The sequence below is a fragment of the Pagrus major genome, chromosome 18 (genome assembly GCF_040436345.1).
Source record: "Pagrus major chromosome 18, Pma_NU_1.0".
Classification (NCBI taxonomy): Eukaryota; Metazoa; Chordata; class Actinopteri; order Spariformes; family Sparidae; genus Pagrus; species Pagrus major.
In genome coordinates, this window is record NC_133232.1 from 20,701,985 (window position 1) to 20,726,702 (window position 24,718).

General features: G+C 40.9%; 5 protein-coding genes across 5 annotated transcripts in view; 3 read left to right on the forward strand and 2 right to left on the reverse strand.

The window, feature by feature from the left end:
* Nucleotides 1–6,520, reverse strand: part of ppp2r2ba (protein phosphatase 2, regulatory subunit B, beta a) — a 43,887-nt gene extending 37,367 nt beyond the window's left edge. Inside the window, exon 1 of the mRNA XM_073487117.1 lies at nt 6,442–6,520. Within this exon, the coding sequence (XP_073343218.1) occupies nt 6,442–6,520 (79 nt within the window). The remainder of the gene's footprint in view (nt 1–6,441) is intronic.
* A 1,055-nt stretch (nt 6,521–7,575) lies between these two features.
* rpl26 (ribosomal protein L26) lies at nt 7,576–11,177 on the forward strand. Its single transcript, XM_073486606.1, has 4 exons — nt 7,576–7,631; nt 8,372–8,543; nt 8,636–8,776; nt 11,012–11,177. Exons 2-4 carry the CDS (start codon nt 8,376–8,378, stop codon nt 11,138–11,140), a joined length of 438 nt encoding a protein of 145 aa, XP_073342707.1. The 5' UTR covers nt 7,576–7,631; nt 8,372–8,375; the 3' UTR covers nt 11,141–11,177.
* Nucleotides 11,178–12,579: 1,402 nt separating this feature from the next.
* Nucleotides 12,580–14,909, forward strand: atp6v0e1 (ATPase H+ transporting V0 subunit e1). The gene is made up of 4 exons (XM_073486947.1): nt 12,580–12,810; nt 13,352–13,399; nt 14,448–14,570; nt 14,696–14,909. Exons 1-3 carry the CDS (start codon nt 12,707–12,709, stop codon nt 14,539–14,541), a joined length of 246 nt encoding a protein of 81 aa, XP_073343048.1. The 5' UTR covers nt 12,580–12,706; the 3' UTR covers nt 14,542–14,570; nt 14,696–14,909.
* Nucleotides 14,910–15,318: 409 nt separating this feature from the next.
* Nucleotides 15,319–20,707, forward strand: bnip1a (BCL2 interacting protein 1a). The gene is made up of 6 exons (XM_073486352.1): nt 15,319–15,408; nt 16,525–16,617; nt 17,053–17,144; nt 17,330–17,434; nt 17,660–17,778; nt 17,928–20,707. Exons 1-6 carry the CDS (start codon nt 15,328–15,330, stop codon nt 18,122–18,124), a joined length of 687 nt encoding a protein of 228 aa, XP_073342453.1. The 5' UTR covers nt 15,319–15,327; the 3' UTR covers nt 18,125–20,707.
* Nucleotides 20,708–22,828: 2,121 nt separating this feature from the next.
* Nucleotides 22,829–24,421, reverse strand: nkx2.5 (NK2 homeobox 5). Its single transcript, XM_073487650.1, has 2 exons — nt 24,055–24,421; nt 22,829–23,439 (listed from the first exon to the last, which is right to left on the reverse strand). Exons 1-2 carry the CDS (start codon nt 24,419–24,421, stop codon nt 22,829–22,831), a joined length of 978 nt encoding a protein of 325 aa, XP_073343751.1.
* Nucleotides 24,422–24,718: the final 297 nt, after the last annotated feature.

Below are 24,718 nucleotides of genomic sequence, written 5' to 3' on the forward strand. Positions count from 1 at the left end.
CTTCATTTCAGTATAAAAATGGTGGAATTGTGGAGGTCGTTTAAACCTTTAAAATGACTATGAATTCAACAGTCTTACTCCAAAATGAGCCATATGTATTATTAATAAGGCTGGTTATTACGATCACACTGATCTACTGTTTCTAAATGCTCCTGCTATGAAATCTAATCATTTGGGATATTGTACAAAAGCCTTTTTTTCCATTACAGGAAAGCAAATATGATCTGAGAGGTATGTGTAAGTTTACTGCACAAAGGAGAAGTATTTCTAGTGTTGGGGTTAAATTTGGAATATGTAAGAATTGGCCACCCTTCAAATTCATAGTTTAAACAAACAGTGGGCAGCATATCACCAGAAAATCACTGTTCAGTCACTACTTAATATATACACTGTTGATTTTGTTTACACTGTCTAAACTGTTTACAATTATTGTATTATGTGTGATGACTGGAAGTATCTGATCTAACCACACTAAACTAAAAACCTCACTAAACTAAACCACACTAAAACGTCTACAACGATGACGCATACTTAAACATGACATTTCATTTACATTTCTCTCCCCATTTCAGAGCGGTCAGTTCCTATTACACTCCCTGTCACTGCTAACTGTTAGCCTCAGGAGGGTACACACTGTATTGCAGACCATGTTTTGCAAATGTCTGATGCAATACACATGTAGCTGCCAGCCACTGCTTTTCACATACCTGTGAGGAGCTTTACCACCAGCGCATAAGTGCCAAGGTCTCATCACACAGGCACCCGGACCAACAGAGGCAGGGACTAGATTACGATGCCCACACAGGTTTACCTGCTTCATTCACCAACATTTTTGAGGTTGTCTTTGTACCGTTTTCAACTGAGCATAGATCAAAAAATATTAACAAATAATCACATTCTGTTTTTTTATGTTTTACACAAGGTCCTAACTCTTTGGAAATAAAACTGCTTCAAACAAACCTTTACCAAAACAGAAACAAATCGCTTATCTCGTCATTCCAATCGTTTCCATGAAGGGAAATTCTCTTTTCTTACAACTACACAAGAGAACCTGAAGCCAGCAGGCATTAAAAATGTCTTGCTCGAGGGCACCTTAGCAGAACAGATGTTTACTGTCACATCAGCTTGTCTGGTGATTCCCCTCTACACATCAAGTTCAGTTTACTCATCATGAAGAGCACTATCCAGCCTGTGCAAACAGTTGTATAGCCTTCTGTGGCTCTAGATGAGATTTCTTAAAGGATAACTCCACCAATTTTACACATTGAAGTGTGTTTACAGGTCTTGGGGAGTATGACTGCATATGTGAAGAAAGTACTATAACGCCTTTTAAGGCTCCACAGGAAGCTGCAATTCATGAATGATGTCATAGTGATGTCATCAGAGTTATCTCAGCCTGGGCGTAGAACAAACATCTTGACAGAAAACCTGTGTTGGAAAACTTATGCCATTTTAATTAAAGGACACGGACATCTATCAGGCAAGGGTCTAACAAAAAAAGGGCTATTCTGGTGCATTTTTGGAAATGTGGGGTCCAGTGTTTTTGGACCTCGACCCACACAAGACACTACAAGTCAGGATATCTCTGCTGCAGCTTTATTAGTCCCTTTCTCGCAAGTCCACCAACTTTATTATGGGAGTGTGATACAATCACAAGAGTGGGCTACTCCTTGAAGAACAGTCCTCTCTCTGAACATCTCACACTTCTGGTCAGAGTGATAAAGTATAAAGTATAGCAGCTCATGAACAGAGAGGACTAAACTAGGGTGGACTGACAAGTGGTTTTCTCATTTCCCTCTTTCTCTCTGGTATCCTTTTTAGCTCCCTTTTGTTCCCCATTCTCCCATTTTTCTACCCTCTGAAGAGAAAAGCTGACCAAACTGAAACAGTCACGTGTATGAGTGTGTGGAAGCCTTATGAGTGTGTGTGTGTTTGTCCCCAGTGGCATGCAAGGACGGGGCGAATACGAGAAGTGTGTTCTGAGCTGTGAAGTGGGTGTCTGTCAGGATAACAACAACACAACGGGACGCATGATAACGGCACACTTGCACACCAGCATACGCACCAAAAAAACTCCAACTTGGTGTCATGCTATGTCAAAATGCCGACAGAAGTTCCCCTCAGGCACTGCCATGACAAGCTCACTGCTCTCCTTATAAATAAAACAACCGAGCAAGAATGCAAAACACACAGATACACAAATACGAACACACACAAACACCAGACAACATGACAAATGCCAACTATAGTCATTAATCACAAAGACCGTCTTGTGGCAGATCTAATCTTAAATATTCATCACTCGATTCTGCTTTTTTCTGTCACACTCAAACAAATAATGTATCACAGAGTCACCCTCAGACGCTACAGCAACTAGAAGGAGGACAACGAGGAAGAAGAAGAAGCAGGACAGGCCTGCGTTGACTGATGGCAGCGTGTGATTTGACGAGGTGTCAGTTGGGGACGCATATTTTTCCCTGACTCAAACGCAGGACAGCAGAAAGGGAGACGCACATACAATCACACACCCATCTGAAACCTTTAAGACTTAATCCATCACACCAGAACTGACAGACTGATGTGAAATGGGAAAAAAGAGAACACCAGGGGGACTGAAGAAGAGAAAAAAATACATAAAAGCCACAGTGAGAGTCATGCAAACTCAAACAGGGCCCCAAACACACACACACACACACACACACACACACACACACACACACACACACACACACACACAGGTTTAAAAAAGACACAGGCATTCAAAGCTGGCTGTGCATCCCTCAGAGACTGGACCCAGGTGAATCCGAGTGATGCTGGCACACTGCTCTCCACAACGGCCCAGATAAACAAAGGGAACACACGCACACACAATATGGTCCAGTGCAGGGCTTATATAATGTATTTTCCACTAACATGGTAACTGCACACTCATCTTCCCTCGGGTGAACTCTGCTCAGCTGGAGCAGACATGAATGCTGGGAGATGTTGAAGAGAGGGAGGGTGAGAGGGAGGGAGGGAGGGAGGGAGGGAGGGGACTTGAGAGGAACAAGAAGGACCACAGCGGTGCACCCACCAGCCTCCTCAAGACCAGCAGGTCTAATGGAGAGGCAAACCGCAGCAACAAGGTCACGGCAGGAAGTGCAAACACGGGCGTAAACAAACACTGAGGCGTACGCTTCCATGCGAGCACACATTGACGTGCGCACAAACGCTCACTTTTCTAAACACATAGATAGCCTGCAGAAGAGACGGCCTGTGTCATTTATTCACATCATATTTCCAAGGTTGTTTGCTGTGTCATCACAACCCCGCCAGGCCTCCATCCAGAACACGAGATTCAACGTCTCTCACTCTACTCCCGCGTACAACTGTTTCATATTTCTCCACACAGAGAGCAGCACGGGATCTTGTATCATATTACTGTGGCTGAGCTCTGCAGCCCCACATTTACTGATCTATCATTTCCTCTATTATACCACTCCCTTATCTCAGGCTGAGGCAGTCTGAGAGAGTGGAAGATTGTGTTTGTTGACCTCACCTCTTAAATTAGGAGCTCACGTGTACGATTTAGACAATCATATCTCTACATCTTCTATGGCGAAAAATCTTTTGGGCTGTATATTAGGGCAGAGATTATGATTGTGATATGATTCACGATTAGTGGCAATGATCATTTTTGGATCACAATTTTCATTTTGATTAAAAAAACTAGTAAAATCATGATGATGTGACATTTGTTGGAGTTTGTAACAAACAAACATGTTTTCTTACATCTGGAGAAGAAGATTTGTAGGCCAGGGCATCTCTGCAGCACTACAGTACTTCATTCTAATGCTTTCTGTCACATGTTTTACCTTTATTTAAAACTTAAAGCCGATTTGGATATTTTGATCAACTGTGCAGACCTACTATATATTTTAAACAGACACACTGTCTGTGAAGAAAGTGAAGAAAGCATAAGCAGCTGTTAAAATGGAGAAATATAAGCCAGAGATATGAATAACAAAATGCATGAGAATAGATGTTTTTGGCCTTGGAGAGAGGGCTTTACCAAGACAAATCTTTATTAACGTTTTCAAGTTTGTTCAGTTGTCATAGCAATAGGCCACCTGTCAAATTCATATTAAAAACCAAAAAAAGGGCAGCATATTACTGGAGTAACCGCTAACTGCTGCTAACTGTAGCTGCCATTAGCTAGTTAGCTCAGTTAGCAGTGCAGCTAGCAGCCCGGACTGTGAACTCAAAACAGTTACTTCTTCACAATCTGATGATACTTTTAGTTAATTTTAAATGTGTTCAACTACAATTCTTAAGACTGTCTTGATACACAGAATTGACTGGTGTAAACCCCTTAATTAGTTCTTAAGATATTTATTTTTGGATAGTGAATGCATTTAATCTTTTGTTGTTTGTTCAGCCCAGTCACCAGAATAAAATGCTAGCATTGTACAGTTCTGCAAACAACAGATATGTGAAGTTTGTACATTTCATAAGTACCATTAGGCGTCGGACAATATGAAAATTTCATATCCTGAACAAAAACATTGCATTACATTTTGTTAAGAAACAATACTGAGCTAACGGAGTAGGAGTGCAAACTGGTGTTAAATACATTTCCACACATCCAATGTAACTTTTGAGACTTTTGTGGGGGATACCATGGGCAGGCCGTGCCCTCAGCCATGGTGACAGCTTCAGGATTATGGAATGACTGAAGAGATTTGGGCCCCACCCTTTGTGGCAAATTCAAAATAACCCATAAATTTACATATGACTGTACGTTAGTGAGCTAGACAGGTTTTTCAAGTTATTCATGTGAGGATTTCCACAATTATCCCTGTAATGGAAATTCACCACTATCAACTTACCCTGAGTGTTTTTATCGTGATCCTTCATAAAAACGCTTTGCTGTCCAATTACTACACACCCTATCAATATCTGTGGCGTGACACCAGGCTGAGACGAACACTGTTTAAGACCACTTTAGCTGAAAACCGGGGATTTCTTTCAGCCATGTTTGTGACATAGACACTGGGACAACTCTAACCAAGTGGTGTTTGGGCCGAAGCCTAACCAGACGTTAAGCACAGTGTTGTTGACACATAAAATTGAAAATGGAACACAAAGAAATGTTAATGTAAGAGTTAACATCCCTGTGGTTTGCAGAAATGTACACTGCCAACATTTATTTTGGCAGATGGGTTTGTTTGTTTAACTGAAGCTCATGTTATCTTTTGTAAACTATATTCAATATTTTGTCCCAAAAAATATAGATTCACTTTTCAACCTTGCAGGGTAGGAGCATTCATTTTTTAGCCTTACAAGGGCTTTATCAGACAAATCAATACAAAAATGCTCAGGAGGATAGTGAGAAGTAGACGGGGAGTAAAAGTTTGGAAAAAGGAAAGTTAATGGGTGTGATGGAGCAGAAGAGTACATGAGTGAGTGAGTGATTGAGTGAGCATGCATACGTAAACACCCTTCAGTTCTTCCTCCTGCCTACTGAATACATACAGTATATAGGTCATCTCTACAGGCTGTGAAGGGCCCTGGCTTTGACCACTCCACTGTAGATTGTACCACACTATCTTCCTTCCTGTGCCAGAGGGCTGAGGGCAGAGCGCGCACAGGAAGGAGGGCAACCATGCAAAGCTAAATAATGCAGTGGCTCAGTCTCCACATTATGACCTAGTAAATGGCTGGTTATACAAACACTCAGACCCTCTTGGGCTGCCCCGTCTGACAGCACAATCAGCAGGATGAATCGCCCAGCTCTTACGAACTCATTTATTGCCATCGTGGCTGGGGTCAATTCACTCAATTCGAGATTTTGACTATGCACAACTCTGTGGAGATAACTCTGTTTGGACTGGTAAAGGTTAGGGGTGGATGTTTGGGCATTTTGAGGAGACTCCATCCTCTATATTGAGTGAACTGCAGGTGAATTGAGTCTAATATTGTCTCGGAAAGGCCTGCTGCCATGCATGTTGTCTGATGACAGGGTAAAATAAATCAAAACACATAATAAGGGGCAGTAAAAGATACTTGTCATGCAACTCCACAACCTGAGGGTCTCTCTTGGCATGCCGTAGGCCCGTGTTGATGGATCTGGCTTGAAGGAAATGAGTGAAACAAGGAGTGCTACTCTTCAGAACAGATGCACACACAATCACACACATTAAAAATCCTCTTTTTGCATCAGTGATCTTTACATCTCCCCCATCTCTGGATGTGAGAATGGCTCCCACAACTTCATGCACAGTGACAAATCTGCAGTGTGTTAGCAGCAGCCCAACAATTGGACCATCCTAACTTCTGCACACATGTAAGCCTGTGGTCCTGCGTGTGTCGGGGACCAGAGGAGCAGCCTAAACATTCATGTCACACGCTCAAAGTAGGCAACTCACAGCCCGTGACAGCCCCCCCGGCGTCCCACCCTACCTTCGGTGTGGCAAGTGGAGGAGAGGATGGTGCTCGGAGGGCGGAAAAGGTACGGGAGATAACGGGAAAAACATTTCATCTTCTTCTCCGATGCTTGCCGACGGCTGAAGAGCGCTGCGTTGCGGGCTCCACATCCGCACTGTCGCCGCGACAGCCAGCCAGAGAGGAACCAGAGGGGTGCGGGAGGGGAAAGAGGCTCTCTGTCCGCGGCGCAGGGGGCTATGACAGCATCACTTTTCGCAGGCAGACAGCGCAGGCAGGCAGGCAGCTGGCTCCGGGGAAACTGCGCGCCGGGCTCGGGGAGGAAACAGCGCACGGTGTCAGCGCCTCCGCTTCCGTGTCGGCAGTTCAGTCCGTGTGTAGTTGTTGGAGTGAGCGCAGGACAGGAGGTCTCCTCCGTCCTCTCACAGGGGAGGTCAGCGTATGTGTGGTCTGCCGGTGTAAACACCCCCTCCCCTCATGTCTGTGTGACAACTTACTGGAGCAGAAAAGAGCATCCACAGCCCGTCATGATGGTGATGAAGATGATAAGTGTTATTTCAACGATATCACAATAAAAATCCGGCCTCACTAGAATTTACACATTTTATGCCGTCACCGTGTTGTGTCGTCCCGTGTGTGTGTTTTATCACATTACCAGTGTCAGTTCGCTATCCTCGGCGGTAGGAAAACATTACATAAGCACACGAGCCAAAACTTGATGAATCATAGACAAAACTTGTTTCCAACTGCTGACCATGTTATTGATTAACTGGGTTTGGCGCCATCTTGTGACAACATGTCATCCGGACAGCGAGCCAGCGTGAGACCGGCGCAAAAACAAACCCAGAGGGGCAACCACTGTGCATTATTTGAAAGGACGACTCGTAAATGTCATTATTATGAATTATTATTAATTATTATGAATTATTATAAAAGCTGGCCGTAAAATAGTCGTTAAAATGAACGAAAGGCTTTTTAAAAAATCGCCCAATGTGTCGAATTCAACAATTATCTTTACCTAACAGTGTTAAAATGTCTTATTCAACTTACTGTAATTGTTTACGTCATATGTTTACGAGTATAGACGTTAATATCGATTTTTTTTATGCACTTTCCGTTGACATCTCGCGAGATTTGAGTGTCAACTAATGCCAGCGGAAGTACTACGAGAGTCTCTTTTCCGCCGGCCATAGAGGAGCAAAGGCAGGGTAAGAATTCTTAGCAGACAATTTCACCAAAGTTATCACCATCCATCCTCCCTTCGGGATCATTGTATATCCCTGTAACAGTCTAAACACCTCGTCAACATTATCACAATCAAAATACTGTCGATATTGTACACATGTTGATGATAGATTAACAATTAAAATCTCTGAGTATTTGGTCCCAGTGCTAACTCTGTCGGTATCCGCATGTCGGCTAGTGAAGGTGCTTGATTCCTGGTGCTAGCGATTAATACTCGGCTTTCTTTACAGTTACGGTGTTTTCTTTATAGTCGGCAGGTCGCCCGACAATAACACTTGGTCAATGTTGGCACTAATGGCATCGCTTCAACCAGTTTGTTATATTATGCTAACTCAGTGCGTCCCTTTGCTAGCTTAGCATACACCTCTGAAGAGCAGCCATACCTTAGCGAGCTAGCTGCTATGTTCCTACTGTAAACGTATGTGTTTCATGTAGTTGCAGTTGTATAGTCTCTGGTTGTCGTGTTTCAGGAGAGGTGGCATGAGGACAAAAATGAAGGCAATGTACTTAAAACTCGAGTTGCTGTCAACGTTTCGAGACTAGCATTGGTTTGCTAACTTAGCTACATTTTCCATTGAACTCTGCTTGCTGGTTTCACGTTTTCAGCAGCTTAGAGAGCAATATGTCATTTAACTGCAGTGTTTTTAACAGGAAAATGCTGTTGTTAACCTGTGAATGATCTGTGTTCCTTGTTTGCTCACAGCATCATGAAGCTCAATCCATTTGTAACCTCCTCCCGCCGCAAGAACCGCAAGAGGCACTTCAATGCCCCCTCACACATCAGGAGGAAGATCATGTCTTCCCCCCTGTCCAAGGAGCTCCGGCAGAAGTACAACGTGAGGTCCATGCCCATCCGCAAAGATGACGAAGTCCAGGTACTTGAGTGTGACTTGCTGAGAGTTTAACATAATTGGCATAAGAAGTGTACGTTTCATTTACTTGACTTGCTTGTGTTGTGTACAAACAGGTTGTCCGTGGACACTACAAAGGCCAGCAGATTGGCAAAGTGGTGCAGGTCTACAGGAAAAAGTACGTCATCTACATCGAGCGTGTGCAGAGAGAGAAGGCCAACGGAACCACAGTCCATGTCGGCATCCACCCCAGCAAGGTGAGCCCCATTTGCACCTCGGTTAAAAAGTCTTATAAATGTGCACACTAAAGGTCACACTACAGAGGCCAATGGATGCAAACCAATACCAAGCAGCTGAATGTGGACCTGTCGACACTGACACTTGTGTTTGTTTGGTGCCTTTTTGACATCTCAGTGATGTGAAATTAAGGTTGCCACACAAACTTAAGTGCAATCCTAAGTGATAAACGCCACTTCGCCATGAATAGAGTACCAGAGAAACTTTATCATGGCCCAGAAGTTGTAAAAGTGACTTTTGCGAGCAGTCTGCAGTGCAGGTGTGAGCAGCATCTACCTGTAGTGAGTTGTCCTTTAACATTATTGAAAAATGAAGGCCCACACTTAATGTCATTGTTTTAACCCAGTGTGTGTATACACAAGGTGAAAGACGTGTGATACACAAGTAGACTCTTAACTTTTTATTAACTGTCAGTTTCAACTCTGTGATGATCTTTGAGGCTGCAGTTAGTGATGTTGCTGTATTGGAGTGGGTTCTATGGAGAAGTTTTGATTTGTCCACAACATTTACACACTATGTTTGAGACAGTGTCTCTGTGGTTTCTCTGAAGCAGCAAAATGGTGGCCTCCATTTAGTCCATCAAATAATCCAGACTTGAGACCTTGTGTTCTCCATCTTGTATTTTAATGCGCTTACCTGGTAATTGTTTGTCATAATGCAGTTGCACACATTTTTTGACTAATATTTTGAAGGCAATAACAAACGAGGAGCGTTAGATGGATCTGACTGGATAAAGCAATGTTAAATGGACTTCCTTTGCTAAATATCTTTTTGTGTAACTGCAAAATATTGGTGTAGTTCTCACTAAAGGTAGACCTCTTTTTAATCAAAAAGTCAGAGTACAGATCAAGTTAATCAGATGATATTTGAACATATCACTGACAGGAAGCAAAGTTTCCATGTCTCTGAAGAGTTGTTTAAAAGTTTTGAGTGTAATGGGCTGTACATTGTCCAATCCATTAGAACAGCCATGTGATGAATTACTGGTAGCTTTTAAGACTGCAGTTTAGTGTTACATGCATCGCATTATCTTGATGAGAAATGTCAGTTTAATGCCCTGTACCACTACCATTTTTTTAAAATATAGCCTTAAAACCAGAGTGACTAAAATCTCATGCAGTACATTACAGCTCTTACATTAAGGTATTTATTATAGAGCCTTTGCGGAACATTCTTTAATGAAAGTCATGAAGTGTAAAAAGTAAAATTAATGGTGGCTGAACTCCATGTAGCTGCTTCAGTTTCACAGCCTTGATATTGTACATGTTGGCTCACTGTTGTGAGTTGCTGGGACACTTGATCAGTTTGGAGCCTGCATTATTATTAGTAATGCCTGTTTTTCCTTCAAGTCAGAATGTCTGCTGTGAAAAAGTTCTGTTGGACGAAATGCTCCCCTGTGATCTTATTGTTCAACCCACTGGAGCACACCTGCCTCTCCTCCAGTTTGTCCCTCTTTTCAATCTGGCAGATTCATTTCTTTTACTGACCAAATTGAAGCATTACTGTGCTGTAGACAGTGAGCTGTGTGTAAGCTGTCCAGAGACGGTTGCCCAGCTGTGATTGATGAAAACTAAACGGCAACATTGTGCAGTGCTCTCACAGGTACATGAGACCTGGCCAAAGCAAACTGCAGTGTTGATACTTGTAGTGGACCATTTGACTGAGCTAGTAGTCCATTTTCAGACATTTTGACATGTTGTAACAGAAGGCACAGGTGCATCTAATGGCAATAATGAGGGTTTCCATTCCAGTTTAGTGTTTGGGCAAGTCATATGATTTTTGGCAGCAAGCACAACACCTGGGTCCCTGGAACTGGCACACACAAATGGAGTGCAGCCATTTTTTATGTAATTAATTGCACCTGCACTTGTCTTGCTGTGGCCCTGCAGAGAAAAGGGTTATTTTACTGGTGCTGTCAGGACAGTCTGACAGTAGTGGGTCACTTTCAATTGACGGCAACTTATGTCATGAAAATTTACATAAATTAACTCAAAGCCAAATTACTATCAAACAATGTTAGGCCTCTCATAGTCTGAAGCCTATGTTGATGCCGGTTAGGGTTTTTGTGGTTTCTACATTGTGTATTTGTTGTCCACTGGTAACAATTCTCAGAAAAACTTTGTCTTCACATGATTGGTACCACTGCAAATGAAACGTTCCATGGCTTGGTTCCTAACCCATTTTTTTCTCTGCAGGTGGTCATCACCAGGCTAAAGCTGGACAAGGACCGCAAGAAGATCCTGGAGCGCAAGGCCAAGTCTCGCGCTGATGGAAAGGAGAAGGGCAAATACAAGGAGGAGACCATTGAGAAGATGCAGGAGTAAAAATGATCTTTTGCTATCAATAAACTGTGTAAATGGACCATACTGTGTCTGTCATGTTATTGTGGAGTCGGGATGATTTTGTCTTTGCATGTTACATCTCTTTTAGGAAGTGATTTCAGATGTGCATACCTTTTATTTGAGGTAGTCATAAGTCAATGATTGTCGTACTGTACATCAAATGTCATAGAAGAAAACTGGGTCGAGGTGTTGGGGCTGTACAGATCCCAGGAAAACACATTATAGTGCACTATTTTAATCCAGTGCACATTTTATCTTGCAGCAGCCAAAGGCCTAGGTTTTTATTCATGAATTTGTGCTGGCTGCCCTTCAGAGAAACTCATTTTACTGTATTCTGCTCTTTTGTTTGAGGTGGGCATGCTATAGAGCAGTGTTTTTAAATCCTTGTCCTGATTCAGATGAATTACGCTTCACCACAGCTTGATCAGCTGATCATTTAAATCAGGTGTGTTGGAGCAGGGAAAGATTTCAAACATCCAGGACCAGGATTGAAAAACACAGTAACACAGGTCCTTTTTATAATGTCTTAAAAACAAATTCTGGGACCATTAAATAGTTAATTTTAGTAAAACGGAGCCAAGCTCTTCTGTGTGAAAGTCCACATTTCTAAATCTTGAAACCTAATACTGTTAAACTAAAAAGTCACTGTCATCATATTCCTACATAAAACCTGCAATGCTTGAATAAAGAAAGACGATTTGTGTGAAAGCTGGTTAAAAATTATCTTAAATGTCATAAAAAGCATTTAATTCAAGTGTCATAGATGTAGACAGACACCCTGTATAATACAGAGGTGCATGATGGGGTCAGGAAAGGCTCAGACACAAAGGAGAATGTGATTTATGCATAGAAACAAAATTTCATATGATGTTGAATTTGCAGATTGCCTGAATGAAAGGCAATGGTAGTTTGTCTTTAACAGATTGAACTGCTCATCATTTCTCATGGTCTGACACTAAAATGAGCATCATCCATTCAGCCTGAAATTGACATGCATTTGTTTAAACAACAGCAGACTGGTGATGCCTCTTTGGTGCTCATGTAATTTTACTAAATGACCGATAGGTGTCACTTTTTTACCACAGTCTGAAAGTTTCCAACTGTAGGTTTAAATGTACATTTCAAACATGTCCACTAAGTGTCTCAGAGTTACATAACTTTACCAAACAAGCCTGTCAAGTTGAAGCTTTGCTTGAACAGCTGATGTTATTTATCAAGAAGAAATGTCATAATCTTAATGTTTTACAAGCTAACTTACAAGGTTTCATGTATAACTGTTATAATATATGATATAGTGCGTTGATCTACAAAAGAAAAGGGCCAAATTGTTCCTTGTTGCATCTTTTCAGGAGGTTCAGACCTTTAACCACCATTAGTGAACCTCGCAGTGACTGCTGTGAAGGTGCAGCTCAGTTTGGTTCCTCCCTCTGTGGCTGACGGTCATGTGACACGAGCTGCCTCTCTCTGTTTGTGTGGCAGCTGGACAGTCCTGAAGTTAGTCAAAAAGTTTGTATTCTGATATAATCTTAGTTTAAAACAAAACCCACCATGGCGGAACTAAGTTTTGTGATCGCCATGTCTGTGATGACCCTGTTTTGGGCTATTGTCGGAGGAGTTGTGCCCTGGTTCATCCCCAAAGGACCAAACAGAGGGTGAGTTTGTTAGCTAGCTCTTTTTCTTTAGCCAGCTGGAACCTAAGTTTCTATTGTTTGTTATCCCCTGACTCTCATTTGATATACAGTGTATAAAGCGGACATGCTTTTATAACAAGTTTATCAATGTTACTTGAACTATTTCAAAAAGTTTCAAGGTTAGCTGCTCGCTGCTAGCATTGTAAAGTAAAAGTAATGGTTAGCTAGCTGAAGCTAATTTGACAGCTCTTCCGCCTGCGTGAGTCGAAGTAAACTTCATCTGTGTTACCTCTTTAATGCTGCAGTTGTTTACATCAATCTACAATAAGTCTAGATTGTCTGTTTCATTGTATTTAGAGACCAAACTCAAGAGTAAATATACACTTCATCTCTGGAAAATGTTCCTAATGCAACTTCCCTTATTTTCCCGTCTGTCACCCACATCACGAGATCAGCCCGTGTTAATGAATGGGCCTGTGATATATTTTAAAACCATGTATGCAGTCATTAGATGAGTATAAGTATTTTTATATGACTTCAATAATTTCTCCTGTTCCCACAGAGTGATAGTCACAATGCTGGTGTTAACTGCAGTCTGCTGCTACCTGTTGTAAGTATTATTATTCTGGAAATGAACCAGGATTTCTTCCACATGTTGAGGCAGCTTGTGCTTTAAAAACACTTATGTGCACTTATAGGACATATTCAATCAAATTGATGGAGGCTCAGTGACTGAACTATCATATAAAAAGCTTGGATTATCGATCAGTTAATCCATTAAGAGGAAATTGTGTGGCATCCATTATAATCTATGAATCGTTTAAGTGATTCGTCATGCAGAAAAACCAAACTATCCCTTGTTAGAACTTTGTTTTATAGTTAAATTAATATTTTGGGTTTTGAACTGTTAGTCAGACAAAACAAAAATAATCGATTATTTGTTTTGTTATAAGATGTCAAAAAATATTGACAAGTGACATCTTGAAATTGCTTATTTTGTTCAAGCAGTTAAAAACCCAAAGAATCTTTATTTACGCTCATGAATTAGAAAGAAAAGCAGAAAACCCTTAAATTTAAGAAGCTGGAACCAGCGAATGTTTGACTTTTTTTCTTGAAAAATGACTGAAACACTTAAGCGATTCTCAAAATGGTTGAAATTGATTAGATTAGATCGATTAGACCACTAACCTTTGTAGCTCTAAATTGAAGATGTCACATTTATTGACAATGAAAATCTTTTGCAGCTCTAATTATATACATAATAAAAAAATAATATAGTACCTTTTTTCCACCAGTGGGTTTATGTTTGTGTAAATTACTGTCACAATAAAACAAAGCCTGTCATTGGAGTTAGTACTGTTATGGATGTAGTATTTCTTTGTTCCTATTTAATTATTTATATTCACAATGAGGTGCTAGTGTGCATATGGTGTCATGTTCCACGTCAGAGAGTGAAAGAGTGCAGAGTACAAGTAGTGTTGCAGCTTAGTAGTTTCCCAAAGCCTGTGTAGACCAATGCTAACAACTGGACCTGGGCCTAAATTCAGAATTACGTTTAAATGTTTAGAGAAAATGAAATGACCTACATCACTCATTTTGACGGATGTGAGTTGGTTTGTATTGACACGTGTGATCTGAACATCCTCTCTGTCCATCAGCTGGTTGATAGCAATTCTGGCCCAGCTGAACCCACTTTTTGGGCCCTCTCTGTCCTCTGATGTCATCTGGTACTTGAGCTATCACTGGGCATAATGTCCCTCCCAGGACTCCTGACCAAGCAGGTAACTACCTACTTGTATGCAGCATATACATAGACACTGTACTTAGATGTAGCCTATAGATAATGTATGTTATTGCTTGGCTTGGTTTTGTCTAAAACTGTGTGTATTGTAATTTCTCTCCGCAGGAGTGGACCTGACCCTGCTGCATACCAATGGATGTTTGCTGCTCACTGCTTTAATTGTTATGTATATTAGGTTTATTGCTGCTGTTAATATGAATGACCTTGCCTTAAAGCGTTGATGTGCAGTGTGTTTGATGTGATGTCTTTCTGTCTGGTAATATTAGTGATGGCTGTAAATCCATTCAATAGTTGTTGATTAATAAACTAAGAATCAACTTAAGTGATCCAACGCTTTTGTTTTCTCAAAAACATTATGACTCGATAGTCCAAGTGAATCAAGTTTATGATGATAAAGTATTTCCACTTATAATTTTCATCTATAAAGAATGTTTATTTTATTTTCATGATACATCTTTTTTCACTCACCAAATATATCTTCAAAGGGCTATTATGTTGAAATACTCACTGAGGTATATCTATTTTAAAAAATATTTCGATTTTAATTGACTGTATTACAATTAATATATGAATTGTTTTATATATAGTTAAATATTTTTTTATTATATATAATATTAAATACAGGTTATGTTTTAAATGTCGTAAATGCATCAGTGTGGTTGTACGGCCGAAGCCGACAGTCGAAGCTCAAAACCGGCTTCCTGCTTGCCGTAGTTCGAGCCGACTACGTTGGCAACATGGCGTCTTCCGATGTCCACGTCCGAATATGTGAACAAGAAATACTCAAATATGACTTGGAAATCAAAGCTCTCATCCAGGTGCGAGTATTTATTTGGTAAGATTACTTAGTGCTGTGTTACGACACGCTGGTTCCTGAGATTGTCAGTGAATTGAATCGTGTGTTTGTGTGATAGCTTTTATGCTACATCACAACGTTTGTGTTTTCAGCCGCAGGCAGCCGGTGTACCGACAGTCGCGCTCACATGATGAGCTGCCGGTGAAGTGAAGGGAAAGTGCTCAATGAAATCTCTGTCTCAGTCCACATTAACTCTCATATTATGCTCACCGCCAAGTTATGGTTATTATAAGAAGTGGCACATGTAAGAAATGTCAGCAAAAGAACAGAAAAACTTAAAATTGGTGATAATTAAAGGTAACGTCAGCTCACTTAGGTCGACAGAAATAGTTTTAAAGCTGATTTCCAGTCAGACAGAAACATGCTTGTAATAAGAAAGTCCATTCTTTGTTAAATTTTCATATGTTGTCTTTAATATTAGCCTATGCAATGTTTTTTAATATCAAAGTTCAAGTTTATAGCTTTTTTAAAAAAAAAAAAAAAGCTTATTTCCCCTACTTAGTGCCGAAATAAATCCATAAACCCATTACAGAAAATGAATACAGCATTTCGATAATTGATATATGGTTGAAGTCATTTTTAAAGCAATATTTCCAAGTATTTTCTGATTCCACTTTTCTCTGTTTTTACACCATTTAACATTCAGTACATTTTGGCTTTTTAATGGTTCATCAGGGGAAAATAAAGGGATTTGAAGGCATCTTTTTGACTGTAGGAAAATGTGATTTGTCTATTCTGACATTTTACAGATGATAAACAAGCAGTTGATAATTGATTATCATAACGAAAATCTGATCAATAGATCAACTGATAATGAAGTGATGAAGAATTATCAAGAAATTGAGTCATTGCATTGTCATTGGAGTTGCTTTATTTTTTGCCACAGTTGGTAGCCCATGTAAACAGATTATTCCAACCCCTCTAGTGGTGTTAATCCTGAGAGAACAGCTCAATCTGTCAGAACAAATATCGTCCAGCAGCGTGTCTCTACCTCACAAATGAGAGCCTCATGTTGACGCCAGTAACTTCTCTTATTATATTGATACAGGAGCTAATCCTTGTTTTGATGTCTCACCAGGATATTACTGAGTGCACAGGCCCTCAAAGCAAGCTGACCGAGCTGAACGCAGATGTGAAGAAAAGTTTCCACAATCTCAGATTGCGAATTCAGGTAAGCAAAGCTATTTGTGAATATCTCTGCTAGTGCTGGACTGATACTTGATATTTGGGGCCAGATGTAAGGTAGTAAAGTAAAGTTTTTTGCAGTGAGCCCTAAAATGTGATTATCCGACAGGGAAAATAGGCTGGATGTTTAAACTTTATTGTCTAAAATAACATTGGTGCACTGAAGCAGTAGGCTTAAATGTGAATTTAATAATTGTAGATGACTGAAGCACCTATTTTCTGCATTGTAATCTTTGAAAAAGGTTTTCATTTCGGCACATATAAGACCACCTATACACTGATAACCGATACATCTGTGTTCTGCCAATATCGGCCAACCAATACGTTGTTCGGGCTCTAATCTTTGCAAACGTGACAGAACATGCACTTGGCTTTATTGTAACACATGGCTCAGAAAACGTTTGTTGCGTTTCTTTGACAGGACTTCGAGCAGATGGCTCTGGAGCAGGATAAAGAGTCAGACAAGCAAGCTATGATGGCTCAGGTAGAGGGCCACAGAAAACAGATGCTGAGGTAGCGCCTTTTAGATTGGAATTTTCTACTCTTCCCTGACTTTTATTAATGTGAACTGTGTATAGTTCATCACACTTTTGTGTTGATATTTTCCGCCTCACTGGTGGGGGAGAAGCATGTGAAAATTATCTACTATCTACTTTATGATTTATTTTTTATTTTTTTTATCACTGCTGTTTTAACAGTAACCAGACAGTTTGGAGGAAAGCCAACCTGGCCAGCAAACTATCCATAGACAACATGGAAAAGCGGGCACTTCTTAATGGAGCAGATAGTGCTGTGAGGCAGAGGTGAGCTCACAATGTGTTCCAAACAGTCTCATAAATAACTGAGAGGTTTGTAGATAATATCAGCTGTATGTCTTGGTCAAGTATTTTCAAACAACATAGTAATTCTTCTCACTGTTTCTAATTAGAAAACTACATTGTTTTTACATCTTTACTCTCCTCTTATAGGATAATTGGCACAAGGACATTTATATCGTTAGTATGTCTTGTTTTGTATCTCTTTCTTAGGAAGATGACCAAAGAGGGCCTGGCTCAGACAAGCAGTGACATTACAGAGAATCTCATGAGCATCAGCCGTATGATGGCGCAGCAGGTTCAGCAGAGCGAGGACACCATGACATCACTAGGTTAGTGAAGGAAACACAACCTAAAAAGGGAGAGTTTGTTAAGCAAAATTCCTAATAATCCTTTTAATACTTTATATATGACTGATACTTAAATTGTCCACTTAGATTAGTCGAAATTGTGTTGAGAAAGTCTTCTCTCCTGTTTAAAGCAACCTCCTCAAGGACAATCCAAGAGACCAATGACGAGTTTAAGACCATGACGGGGACCATCCAGCTCGGGAGGAAACTGATCACCAAGTACAACCGCCGAGAGCTCACTGACAAACTGCTCATCTTCCTGGCGCTCGCCCTCTTCCTCGCCACAGTTCTCTACATCCTTAAGAAGAGACTGTTCCCCTTCCTGTAGACCAGGTACCTTTCGAGGAGCTCTCCCTTTCCCGCATATAGTGCTTTCCATGATATAAACAAGTCTGAATGCCGTGCGTCTTATTACACACACATTACATTTGAGTATCTGCTCAGTGGAATGTGGACCGCTCACTTTGCTTAACTGACACGCTGCAGAGAGGGAAAACTGTCCACAAAGAGGAAGATAAACCTGCAGACCTGTAGTTCCATGCAGTGTATAATTTGTTTAGAAAATTGTGGTTCATCATACAGAGGAAAAGAGGATGCACAACACGTGCACAAAAAACAATGCTGTGCATTACTTTTAATCAAATCAGTTGTGAGAGGAGGTGGACAACTATAATGATCTAGTCTTTTATACATTCCTGTGGAAGATGTCCGGTATGGTTTTGTTTCATGTATACAACGCTATGTACTGTGTGTGTGTGTGTGTGTGTGTGTGTGTGTGTGTGTGTGTGTGTGTGTGTGTGTGTGTGTGTGTACGTTTACATTGGGGTTTCTCAATTTCAATTTTAAATCAAAAATCAATCAAAAGCATTCACTTTCAGTCAGCGAAATGAAATGGCAGGAAACTCAAATTGTTGTTTTAAAGTAGTCGTTTGTAATATGATGACATATTGTTATTACATTATAAATAAATAATTTAAATTTGACCGTATGGCCTTGAGGCCTCTACACACCAAACTGACATCAGAGAAGTAGCTGCTACAAAGGCCGACTGTTGCGTTGCCTTGTGTCTACTTTAGCTCGGCCAAAAAGCTGCACTTGAACGCACCGCTAACACTACAGCTGGCAGCCAACAAGCTTGTACGTTCTGCACCTATGTTAAAGGAAACACTTCTCTGCAGATATAAAAACTGTTGTTATGATTAAGAAACATTCTTTGACACCACTCTTGCTTATATAGTCGCTTCTAATCAAGAATATGTCTGATAAAAAGTTGCAGATGGCACTGGCAAAGAGGCAGAGGAGAAAAATGAGGAGAAACTGCACTAAATGGGTGAAATCATGGATAACACAGCGACAGGCTCAAGGGGCTTTGCCTTTCTTTTTCCATTTCTCTTTTCTGCACTGATTTGCTTACCTGAACAGCCAGTCAGGGTGATTTTTCTCACTGACGAGCCGCCACCGATTCTACATGCTGAATCAGCCAAAAAGCCTCCGACAACGGCCATCGAGTGCCAGCAGTGCAGGACACACTGCACTGACTAGAGCTCAGACACTCACTGACTGTCCTGACAAAGCCTAACAGCCGACCATCAGCCTAGTGTGTAGGGGCCTTTAGTATATATATATATATATATATATATATATATATATCTTTTTAACAAAAATGAAAATGTAAATGACGGTCGTCAGGACATGAAACCAATGCTCTGGAGAAAAAAAATGTTTAAAACAAACATTGAATTGAATCGTGGCCTTATAATGGAAAACCAAATTGAATTGTGGATTTGGAGAGTTTTGACACTCAAAAATAAACACACAGACACACAGATTCTGAAGATGAAGAAAAAAAGTGTGAGTGCTGACGGCAGTAAAACTCATGTTTATGTGTGACAGACAACGGGATCTTAGAGACAGAAAAAATGAAGTAAAGGAAAATCAAATATGATAAAATTTAAAGGTAAATAACTAGACAGAATTTGTGTAAAATCTGGTAATCACAAAACAAGTGCACTTTTCATGTCAGTTCAACAGGCTTTTATTGGCATGCATGTCCTCAAAACAATAATATAGTGATATACATACTATCAATTACTATTATTCAATAGTAGTATCAAATTCTAATATAAGGATGCGTATTGTAGGAACAATATTAGGACATTAAAAAAACAAACATGTCTGTGTCTGCAAATGTTCCTCACTAACTGTTGTTTTAACCTGATATCATGAAGTCACAAAGACTGAACACACATTTTGTGTTATTTTTATTTATAATCATGTACTGTATAAATACTGTAAGGTTTAATTTATTACGGCTTAATAATGACTGAATGCCTTTTTATGGGAGAATAGAATAGAAATGGATTTTAACTTTGATACAAGCTGACTGCATTCACTCAGCTTGTGTTTCACTAGCTGGAAAATCAGAACGACGCTTCTGCTTGTACATGTGCACTTTACGTATGTTTTATTCAGTCGGCGTGCAAACCTGAAGAAAAAAAAAGAAAACTTTTCTCAAAGAAAGAGTCTGCACACTTCCCTCCATCTCTGCCCGTGTTCGCTTGGCTCCGGTCTGCAGCAGAGCAGAAAAGCTCAGAAAAGTAGTGGCAGCGATCACACTGGCAGAGATAGAGCAGCATGCATCCCTGCCTTTCTTCAGATAAGACCCGGAAAAGCAGATTATTCCGACCCGTTTCCCTCTCCCTTTCCAGTGTGGGTGGAGGGTGAGGGGGGATATTTTTAGGTTTGTGTGCCGCTGTTATCTGACGTTGCCTTTTCAACACCTCCGAGGAGAGGGTGGCCAGAGGAGCTACATGACCTTGCTACCCTTTCTGCAATTGCCTGGCATTGCCATTTTGTTTAAAATATGTAACTGTCTATTGATTATCAATAAATACAAAATCTTCTGGCTTCATGTTTGTTGTGTTCCTGAGTTGTGTGTTTGTGAGGGTGTGTTCTTTAAAATGAGATAGAAGAACTGAGCATGTGTGGAGAGACCTGAGAGATGCCTAAGCATCTCTTACTCATGTAAAGTGGAGGCAGTTGGGCAGAGCCACGCAGCTCCGAGCCTGTTCGTATAACTGCACACTTAGACGAGGACTCTGGCTCTCTGTCAAGCAAATTGGACTATTCTTGCATTTAGCACCACGATAGTGTCAATCAAGTGTGCGGGTTTGTATCTGGACAAGTGGACGAGGGTCTCAGGGGACTGATGGAGTAAACACAGGAACAGACAGAGTCTCAACTTTGCGTTCGTATATTAAAGGATAGGTTCACCCAAAAATTAAAATGTACTGATTATCTACTGCCATTGGGAAGTCAGCATTCTCCTACACAACTGAGGTAGATGGTGACTTGACGAAAAAGAAAGAAAGAAAGAAAGAAAATGCTCCATCCAGCTTGTCTAGCATAATACAAGTCTCCTGAACCCCCGAGATCCCAAATTTACGTGACCTTTTTTTATTTATACCCCTTTTAAAGCTGAAATCTGAACTGTAGCTTTTAAAAGCATGCACCTTTCTGAAGTGGGTGCATGAGCTCAGCCGCCTGTTGAATGTGTAAATAATGTCTTTTTCAAATCAATTTAGGATCACCGGGCTTCCAGAAACTTGGATTGTGCCGGATGGGATGTATGGAGCCATTTTATGTTTTTTATTTCAGTTATTTTATTTGTTTTAAAACAATTCCTCATCTGCTTCAGCTGTCTAGGAAAATGCTGCAACACTGTTTTGCTGTGAAGCTCCAGAAATGTTTCACCCAACTCTCCATCTGTGTGAGCGTGAGTAGATAATGACATTCATTCTGAGTCCAGTTAAACTCCTCAAATAAAATAGACTAATGAGTCAGCCAAAGTTTCAAAAAGAAAGTGTTTAATAATCAAATGTCCAAAAATAGATGAATATCTTGGGTCAGGTAACATCTTGAACTTGTTGACAAAGTTGTCGACTCAGGAAGAATTTTTGACCGATTCTACAGAAAAAGCGTGTGTGAGCAACACAATTTCCAAAAATCATAACATGTTTAGTTCTAAAGAATTAAAAACAGATTAAACACTGATTAAATCAGAAAACCCTGACTTTAACAAAACCTTCAGTACCGTTCAAGGTCACGGCTCACAGCCGCCTCTGTCCCAGTGACTTTAAACATGTGTGGAGTGTACATGTGGCTGACAGCGGGTTGTAAAATGTGTAAACTTTTAGCAACCTTTTAACCTTGTTGAAGCATATTGAAGGAAGCTTCCTAATAGCCACTTGAACATTTTAACCAGACACAAACCATATGAGGGCCGTACAGATGTTGGGCCCCTTTATGTTGATCTATTGTATAACCAGTTTAACCAGTATGTGACCCGGAGACATGGATTACATGCTGTCAATATATTGTCATAATTATACTTCCATATTACATATTATATATAATGTGGCTGAAATATATTTTTTTCTAATATTATTGTTTGTATTTTTAATGATTTATGGATTGACAGCCAAACTAGAGGCTCATTATTACCTTAAACAGTTTAAAGCCATTTCAATAAGTTTATGTCAACTATATTCACTATAATTATAATAATTATAATAATAATTATGGCCTACATAAAATTAATAATTGTTACGAACTAAATTGTTACAATGTTTTTATAGTCACTGTCTGATTGTTTGGTAAAAAATATTTAACAATCAATTTTCGCGTGTCAAAATGTTTCTAATATAATAAAAAATAGAAAATGGTGAGGCAGGTTTAAGATTTAAGATAACATTTAAAGAACTGCAGTTGCAATTTGTTTTTTTTCAATTGCATTAATTTGGGCTGAAATGTCACGTCTGTGCGCTAACGTCACGAGAATAAATAAAAATGTATCTACACTATTCAGACAAATACTGGTGCTGAAATCCAAAACGAAAAACTACCCAAGGTAAATTATTAAATACAGGAGAAGTTACACAAACTCCGTAAAGTCTCGACACGTTTAAAAACACATGCAGTCAGAAAACAGCCCCGTTAAACCTCACAGGTGACTGAGCGCGTGGTCTGCAGGTTACCATGTCCTGATGCCATGTAACGGCCCGTTGCTGGAGGAGAACGTGTTCTGCACGCTACTCAGCTCCCCCACACCGAAGTTCACGTAGTTCCCGCCGCCGGAGGGTCCCTGCATAGTTTGCATCGTGGCTGCGGGGTAACTACACGCATAGTTTGTGTTGCAGCCGGGGCTGGTGTAGTTACTGAACGCTGGGTAGTTGTTATAAGTGAAGTGGTTGATGTGACCCACGCTGTAGGAGGACGGGTTGTAGGGGGCCGAGTCCGCCGCCAGACAAGGCTTCCCGTCCCGCACCAGCACCGGCACCGACACCCTCCTGGGCGGCGGCAGAGACACCATCTCCAGGCTCTGGTCCTGCCTCTGCCGCTTGCACTTGTACCTCCTGTTCTGGAACCAGATCTTCACCTGGGTCGGGGTGAGTTTGAGCACGCCGGCCAGGTGGTCTCTCTCCGGGGCGGACAGGTACCTCTGCTGCTTGAAGCGGCGCTCCAGCTCGTACACCTGCGCCTGGGAGAAGAGGACCCGCGGCTTCCGGCGTCTCCGCGGCCTCGGTCGGTCCGGATCCTCGGGCTTCATGTCGTCCACAGGCTCGGCCGGAGGACTGAACTCCTCTGAATACAGCAGAGAGAGAGGAGAGGATGGACATTAAATATGACCTCTGGTCACAGGGATGGATAGTTCTTTATTTTCACAGTTTTTAAACTTATTTTTACTTCTTCTACTACTGACAGCACCAGTAATGAACGCAGCGTGCATCCCATACATGTTGCATTATATTGTTATTTTTGCTTTTACAAATTGTGGTCGGTGGCTCAATTTCCCTGGCCACCCGTGATGCGTTCAGTGAGCCCTTAAAAAACATAATTTACAAAAATGTAACACATGAAACACGTAATTGAATTCAATGTATTCTGTTTTACATTTTGTAGTCTTTGCATCGATTTTCTTTTCCTACATTTCATTAAAAAGTGTCAACAGGCCTGAAAGGAAACGCTCACCATCAACTCAACATTTAGATTTCTTTGATTTTTTAATATCTGGTATCAAAACCTGTTTCGTGTACAAGATTATTTTCTGTATCAGTGTTATTTCTTTTCTTTTATTTTTTTGAAGCATGTGTTGCGTTTTGCACAAATCAAACAGGAGCCTGTGGGCCTAATTTTTGCGCAGGCCTCCAAAAAAAACCAAATAAATAAATAAAAATCATCCTCTCATTATCAACTCACCTTTTCTCCGTTTCCCCTCAAACGCGTCTGATTTCCCGTCCTTAACCACATCCATTTCCAGGAGAGATTTTCCATAAAAGGCAGCAGCAAAGTTGAGCGCATTGCCTCTGCCGGCTCTGGACTCGTGGAGCTCCTCTCCAAACAGCGAGGCGGCGGCGGACATGTCCCGGAGAGGCTCCTGCTTCAGGCGGGCCAGCATGCAGGAGGAGGAAGAGGAGGAGGTGGAGGAGGAGGAGGTCGGCACGGTGCAGCAGTCCATGCGAGAAGACACGTCCAGAGAAGACACCATAACGTCATGAGTCTGCTCCAAGTTTAATATATCCTTTACAGAGAAGGGAGTGGACGTGCTGCTGGGGCAGGGAAACATTGCCAAGAAACTCCAAAAAGTCACCTATTAACCTGTCATGTGGAGGCAGCAGAGGAGAAGTCAACAAACTCTCTCTCCTTCCTGGTAATATTTACTGGATTTAAGTATTAGTTTGGTGTAGCAGACTGATCTTGAGTGAAGTGTGCATTTTGAATGTCAACCCTGTCTCCAAACTTTTCTCTTTTTTTTTGTTGCTTGGCCTCCCTCTCCTCCCGGTGACGCAGGGAGGAGGGGGGAGGGAGCCAGTGGGACCCTCTGTATGGAGCCACTGGTACTCCCACTTTATGACGTAAAGTG